The sequence below is a fragment of the Epinephelus fuscoguttatus genome, linkage group LG6, assembly GCF_011397635.1.
Source record: "Epinephelus fuscoguttatus linkage group LG6, E.fuscoguttatus.final_Chr_v1".
Taxonomy (NCBI): domain Eukaryota; kingdom Metazoa; phylum Chordata; class Actinopteri; order Perciformes; family Serranidae; genus Epinephelus; species Epinephelus fuscoguttatus.
In genome coordinates this window covers 16,024,732-16,031,319 of record NC_064757.1, presented here as the reverse complement: position 1 = coordinate 16,031,319, position 6,588 = coordinate 16,024,732, and the positions used below count along the sequence as shown (strand labels likewise).

General features: G+C 40.9%; 1 protein-coding gene across 1 annotated transcript; it reads left to right on the top strand.

The window, feature by feature from the left end:
- Positions 1-3,200: 3,200 nt before the first annotated feature.
- Positions 3,201-6,361, top strand: star (steroidogenic acute regulatory protein). Its single transcript, XM_049578373.1, has 7 exons — positions 3,201-3,417; positions 3,632-3,739; positions 3,909-4,039; positions 4,163-4,321; positions 4,453-4,637; positions 4,792-4,885; positions 5,725-6,361. Exons 1-7 carry the CDS (start codon positions 3,354-3,356, stop codon positions 5,842-5,844), a joined length of 861 nt encoding a protein of 286 aa, XP_049434330.1. The 5' UTR covers positions 3,201-3,353; the 3' UTR covers positions 5,845-6,361.
- The last annotated feature ends 227 nt before the right edge of the window (positions 6,362-6,588 follow it).

Here is a 6,588-nt window from a genome sequence, read left to right as displayed (position 1 = left end):
AAGACATTTTACACCACTGATTTAAATTGAAGTCATAAGCAGTTCTTCCTCACAGTTGGCACTATAAAGTTACAAATATGAGACATGACCCTTTGCAAGTCTACCTCAGGCCAGCCATTAGGAATTATGGACAATGGCACAAATTATGAGAAATGTTTTCAAACTAGGCCCTTCAGTCACACCCACTTTAGCACCACCATTGATGCAGACACCTTTGAATGCCCCCCTCTTACCCTTTGACCCCTGTGATGGCGGGTCTGGTCCATCATGTCGCAAGTGATACCCGAGTCAGGTGGAGTCATGGGGTTACACAAAGATGTCTGCTTCAAGGAATCTGAATAAATGACTACTGCTGTCTGCAGTGTGCCAAAACAGGGTGATACTTGCAAATAAGCTATGGACAAAAATATCTTTACCAAAGCACTAAGTACTGAGCAAACCTTTGCAATGCATGTGACAGTGCAGTAAAAAAAACATTTCAGAAAGCTACTGCATGCCAGTGTCAACATCAAATCCAGCAAACCTCTTAGGCTGGTGAGACTGTAACAAACATCATCATTTTTAGTAATGATTCCATTGTCTGCACATCAGAAGCTTAAGTGCTTACAGAAAGGCACTTACTTTTCAGATGTACTTTTTATAGGAAAGACTCTTTAACCTTCTCCAGGTTCCTCATGAGTCCACGATCCACATTAGAGAAATGCAGTTTGCCCCAGGACTGAGGCTCATTAAAGCATAATGCAGCTCTTGTCGAATAAGGAACCATTAGAAACAAGAGTATGACCCACTTTGGCTCCTGAGTCTCTTTACTGAACTTTACAGTACAGGAGACATGGGTGTCTCATCTGTCCACGGTGGCTGAGTAATGGGTCAGATAGTACTAGGCCTGTGTGTTCCCATATTAAACAAGAGAACTCACCTCACAGAAGGCCAGAGCAGCTGATGGATAATATCTGCCATCCAACCAGAGAGATCTGAGGTTGCAGGTTAAGGTGACTTCAGTCTTTTTTTAAGATTTATTAATCTGTTCCTGTTTTCTCTGTCCACTAATCAGATGGCCTCCCGTCCTCCTGACAGGTTTCCATTCCTGTAGTCATGCACACTGTTGACTCTGAGTGGGTGTTTGACGTGCAGCTCGCTGGGGCAATATTGCTGTTAGATAGTTTGGATTGTGCTTGGACGGAGTAAGCAAGGTTGTCAAAACATACGGGCAGCTTGATAAAAACATGTTATTAGCCGTGCGCCATTGGATGATTAAGGGAGCCTTTTGGAAAAACTTCCAGAGCGTGATTCAATCTCACTGACAGAGAGGCCGAAGCAGAATAATGAGGCTGATTTTTGGATGTTGTTATTATGAAATGTGATGTGTTTGACAACTCTAACTACTATGGAACAAATGACAGGGCTGCTTTTGAACAATATTAATCCCTCACTGAGTAGTTTTGTTTAACTTCTGCTTTTACAGGGTAGATAGACTGAGCATACTGTACATAATTGTTTGCTGCAATGCCCTGTTTTCTGTATTTCTGTACCTTTTAACAAAGCAGTTATCAATATATGAAGCGCACACACACAAACATATCTGAAAAATTGTGTTTAAGGAGACACGTCTTAACTAAAAGATTAGAGGCTCAATTTGTTGGAGTGTCACGTCTCCAGTGAAAATGTCCTTGAGCAAAACATGTTAAAAAAAATGCTGACTTGTTTACTACTCTCTTTGACACAAGCTGGCCTCGCATATTTGCTGTAGGTGATAAATTATGAAAATTACATCGTTTATACAACAAAAATTTAAATATGTTATGTTTTATATATTATATGTACAATGCGGGACAAATATATATTCCTTTTGTTTTCCAAAAAAATAATTCACTGACAAAGACATGCACAGTAAGTTTGTGCTACAGTGATGTGACTTTTGTTTAGGGTTAATCAGACTCCCTGTTAGACCTTTATGACCTTTATGTTAGACCTACTGAACTCCAGTAACAGAAATTTAAATAGACTAAAAGCACTAAATCATGTTTATAAGCAATTTTCAGAAAATTTAGAAAAATCAGTGAACATCAAGTTGATAAAACAGTGTAAAATATGTTTTGTGAGTTGTTAAAACAGTGATGCCCTGAAGGAATGGCCAGGGGAGGCCACAGCCACCCTGATACAATCATTGCCCCCTTCACCGGCCCCATTTCATAAAAATAACAGGAAACAATTGGAGGCCTCTGTGTGGTGTTTTTGAACTCAAGTATGCCTTTTCCCAGTGAATGTTTTGCTCCTTACAATCCAAGAACTCCTTCAGATTAAATTTGTATATTTGTCTTTTTAGGAAAAGGACAATCAGCCTAGCTAAAGAACAATAAATCACCTAACAGATGTAATGTATATACCGCTACATAACTAAAACAGGATTGCTGTGGAACTTAGAATGTTACCTGTACCGATATTAATCTATGCACATCAGATACTTAGTATAAGAAACCAAAGTATGTCAGTATGTGATCCCTTAACTCTCCATATTGACATAGTTTTCAACTAGCTTATATACTTCAAAAGCATAATTTAATTCCTGATATTCAGCTATGACTTTTGGTTTTGGTGTGCCACCCCAAGATTTTCTGTGGCCCCATCTGGCCACCCCTATGAAAATTTATGGGGGGCCACTAGTTAAAGAGGGTGTAAATCTCAGTGACCCCAAACAGAACATTAGGGTTAATGGCTGGTCATTTCCACTCAGTGATACTGACACTTACAAAGCATGTAGTAAGATATTAATCATAACAAGGAAGTAACAAGCCAAAGTCAATAGAATTATTTTACTCTCAAATTCCAGTTAGTGTTCATGCTGTAATGGACCATGAAAGAATGGATGAGTCACTCAGGGCCTCTCCCGCTGACCTCTCTTTTAGGCACTCGCATCACTGAAGAGAGGCTGTCTATCACCCTGGTATGGGAATGTTTGTGTGTGTGTGTGTGTGTGTGTGTGTGTGTGTGTGTGTGTGTGTGTGTGTGTGTGTGCCCCCAGCACTGGACGTTATCTGACACAATGTTTGTGAGAGGCTGAGACATGCTCGTCGTGTCCGCCAGGCAACCTTGGTGACATGGCCATTGGAACAGTGAGGTGATGTGTGTGTTTATCTATGTGATGATAGCCCAGTGGCCTTGTGGGCAGTGCTCTTATATATACGGACACTTTCAAACCTCAGTTAGAAATCTAAGTCTACCCTACAGAACTCTCAGCTGTTGGTTTACTTCTTTCAAGAAGTTTTGCAGCTCAGCCAAATATTGAATCTTTGTGATCTACTTGCTTAAAGTTTCTTAGTTCTCTTAAAGGTGCAAGAAACTCCTGTAACAAAATGCTGCCTGCAACCTTCAAACTGTGCGCTGGCATCTCCTATCGGCATATGAGGAACATGACAGGTGAGTGAGAACATTCAGCGCTCTTGCCTTTTCTCTTTGTTTCATTTTATGCTCAAAATGCATATTCTCTTAGCGGAGTTCTGCATGGAGTCCAGGAGTGGCTAAATGAATCAATGGAGAAATGGAAAAGCAAAGAGGTTTACTGTTATTTTCTGTCTTGTGATTTTTTCTTTTGACTGCATGTGTGATCAACACATTGTTTTTTGTCTCCTAGGCCTGAGGAAGAACGCCTTAGTGGCCATTCACCATGAGCTGAACAGACTGGCAGGTCCGGGCCCCAGTAACTGGATCAGCCAAGTCCGCCGACGAAGCTCCCTCCTTAGTGAGTTGTCACATGATTATTTGAGACAGACAGAAATAATGCTCTCATAGAGTATCAGGCTAATTAATTAACTAGCTGAAACTGAATTCAGTGTTTTCCTTGTGAGATATTTATCTTAAAAATACAGAAAAATAATAGTGGAAGCTGAATGACACGCTTTACTTTCTAGGTTCTCGGATTGAGGAGGAGCAGGGGTACAGCGAGGAAGAAATGTCCTACGTGAAGCAAGGTGAGAATGCACTGCAGAAGGCCATCAACATCCTCGGTGAACAGGACGGCTGGACCATTGAAACTGTAGCCGTGAGTATTGAGACAAGACACACAGAAAAGAAGAGCACTTCACTAATTAAATCAAAAGGTGCAGTGGCTGCCACCTTCTGATCAAAAATGTGGTTCTCAGTGCCTGTTTACACCCCTCCTTAGGCAAATGGAGACAAAGTCTTGAGTAAGGTGTTACCTGACATCGGGAAGGTGTTCAAGCTGGAGGTGATGCTAGAGCAACATCCTGACACTCTTTATGAAGAGCTGGTGGGAAATATGGAGCAAATGGGGGAGTGGAACCCTAACGTCAAACAGGTCAAGGTAAGAAAGAGGCATATGAACAGGGATCCCTTTAGATTCTGCTATTTAAAATTCAGTTTCCCATATCACAACCAGATAATTCTCATATCTATCCAAGAGCACTTACAGATTTTCACAATGGAATTCCACAGATCCTTCAAAAGATCGGCCAGGACACAATGGTTACCCATGAGGTATCTGCAGAGACGCCCGGCAATGTGGTGGGACCAAGGGACTTCGTTAGCGTCCGCTGTGCCAAGCGCCGGGGCTCCACATGCTTCTTGGCTGGAATGTCCACTCAGCATGCAAAAATGCCTGAGCAAAGGGGTGTGGTGAGGTGAGTTCCCACCTAACTGAAAGTAATTTACCTTTCGTGATGTGTACATGCATGTAAGGAGTAAAAAGATCAGACTACTTGAGTGTAATGGATGGATGTGAGTACCTTATGCTGTTGAAACTGACGTTGTACATTGATCATTACATTATTTCAGAGCGGAGAATGGGCCTACCTGTATAGTGATGAAGCCCTGTGCTGAAGACCCTAATAAGACCAAGTTCACCTGGTTACTAAGTATAGATCTTAAGGTATGACTGCCATATGGTATTTTCTTTCCCACATTAACCACAGTGATTTGCACTGAAATGCATTCAAAAACCCCTGTAAGCAATTGTGAATAGCCTACTCTGTTTCCAATGTTTTTTCCACTTTAGAAATGTGCTGACATCAGCTCGTGACAAGTTCCTTTATACGTTCATCTGCGCTTGGCACATTCTTGCAAGTGTTTCCATTACGTAGGCTACACTGCTACATGTAGCTACATGCTAACATGAAGTAAACATGTAATCTTGGTTGCCAATGTTGTTAATTTCTTCCTGATTTCAGGATTTTTCTGGTTTTGAATATCTTGGTTTAGAAGCTTTTATTGGAGAGTTTTCACAGTAGAAAGTGCCGCTATACTCTGTTAGGCAACAGCCATTCTCTGGCTGCAAGTACACTGCTACATGTAGCTCCATGCTAACGTCTGGAAAACGTAATCTCAGTTGCAATTGTTGTTAATTTCCCCCCGATTTCAGATCATATTCCTGCTGGGACATGTCTGGTTGAGAAGATTTTGATTTAGAGGCTTCTATTTGTCATTTTTCATGGTAGAAAGTGCTGCTATACTCTGTTACAGTCATACCCAGATGCAATGGTGGTGCACAGAATACCCAGAATCTCAGACCACTCAGAGCAGACACTAAAAGAAAAAAACATTTCAGACAGAGGGTGAATCCAGGTGTTCCAGCAGAAACAGTATGATGAAAATAAAGTGTGTACTATATAAGTATCTGAAACTGAGCATAATAGATCCCCTTTAAAAAACAAAATGAAATTATAGAAAACATTCCCATTTTAACATTGTCTTTGTCTTTGTCATCTGCAGGGATGGATCCCAAAAACAATCATCAACAAAGTGCTCTCTCAGACGCAGGTGGACTTTGCCAACCACCTCAGGCAAAGGATGGCTAATAATGTTTCTATGGCGATGGCTCATGCCTGCTGACACAGGATGCCTCTTGAGCTTTGGCACAGTGCGCTCAACAGTACCAGAGGAGCAACCCCGTGCTCATTAAAAAAAGTCGTAGGCTACAAATCTGCTTATACCTGCTGAAACAGTATGAAAATCCAGAGAGTATTAAGGAGATCAGAGCAAGATGACACTTGTTTGAGATCTAAGGAAAACCTGAGCACAGATGTTGGTTTCAATTGGCAAATGCGTGTTTCTCTTGCCCCTGGTAATAGAAAACCTGTCATGAGATTTTGCATCTTGCACACTGTGTGCCTTGATTGTTTCTGACACATTCATCCACATCACTTCATTTTGCCTTGGCAGACACTCTGAGTAATTGTGAGCAGTTAAACGTGTTATAAACTGCGCATAGTTTCCTCCTGATAACACCTCAGTTATTGCCCCCCCCTCTGCTGTGAAGTTGCACTTTTATTTCGTGTTTTATTTATTGATGTTGTGCAGATGCATTTCATTACAGTGACTGCCAAGTGAATAAAAGATTGCAATGTCATTGGTATTAATGTTTTTATTCTTTTATTATACTGTTTGAAAGCAGTTCTGAGAATGATTACTCCATCCTGTCCTCATGCATGAGAACCCAAATAAAAGCTCATAAAACATTGCAATCATCATGATTAACTACAAAGATAACAAATAAAAACATAGTCCACACACATAGTTGGTCACACAGACTTAAAAAATAACACAAATTATTGTACTGCAGGGGAAAAAATACAA

Bases quoted from the DNA above. Each gene is read 5' to 3' on its own strand.
- star (XM_049578373.1), top strand. From the start codon at position 3,354: ATGCTGCCTGCAACCTTCAAACTGTGCGCTGGCATCTCCTATCGGCAT. The intron at 3,740-3,908 runs GTGAGTTGTCAC...TTTACTTTCTAG, and splicing joins CCGACGAAGCTCCCTCCTTA to GTTCTCGGATTGAGGAGGAG. The intron at 4,040-4,162 runs GTGAGTATTGAG...ACCCCTCCTTAG, and splicing joins GGACCATTGAAACTGTAGCC to GCAAATGGAGACAAAGTCTT.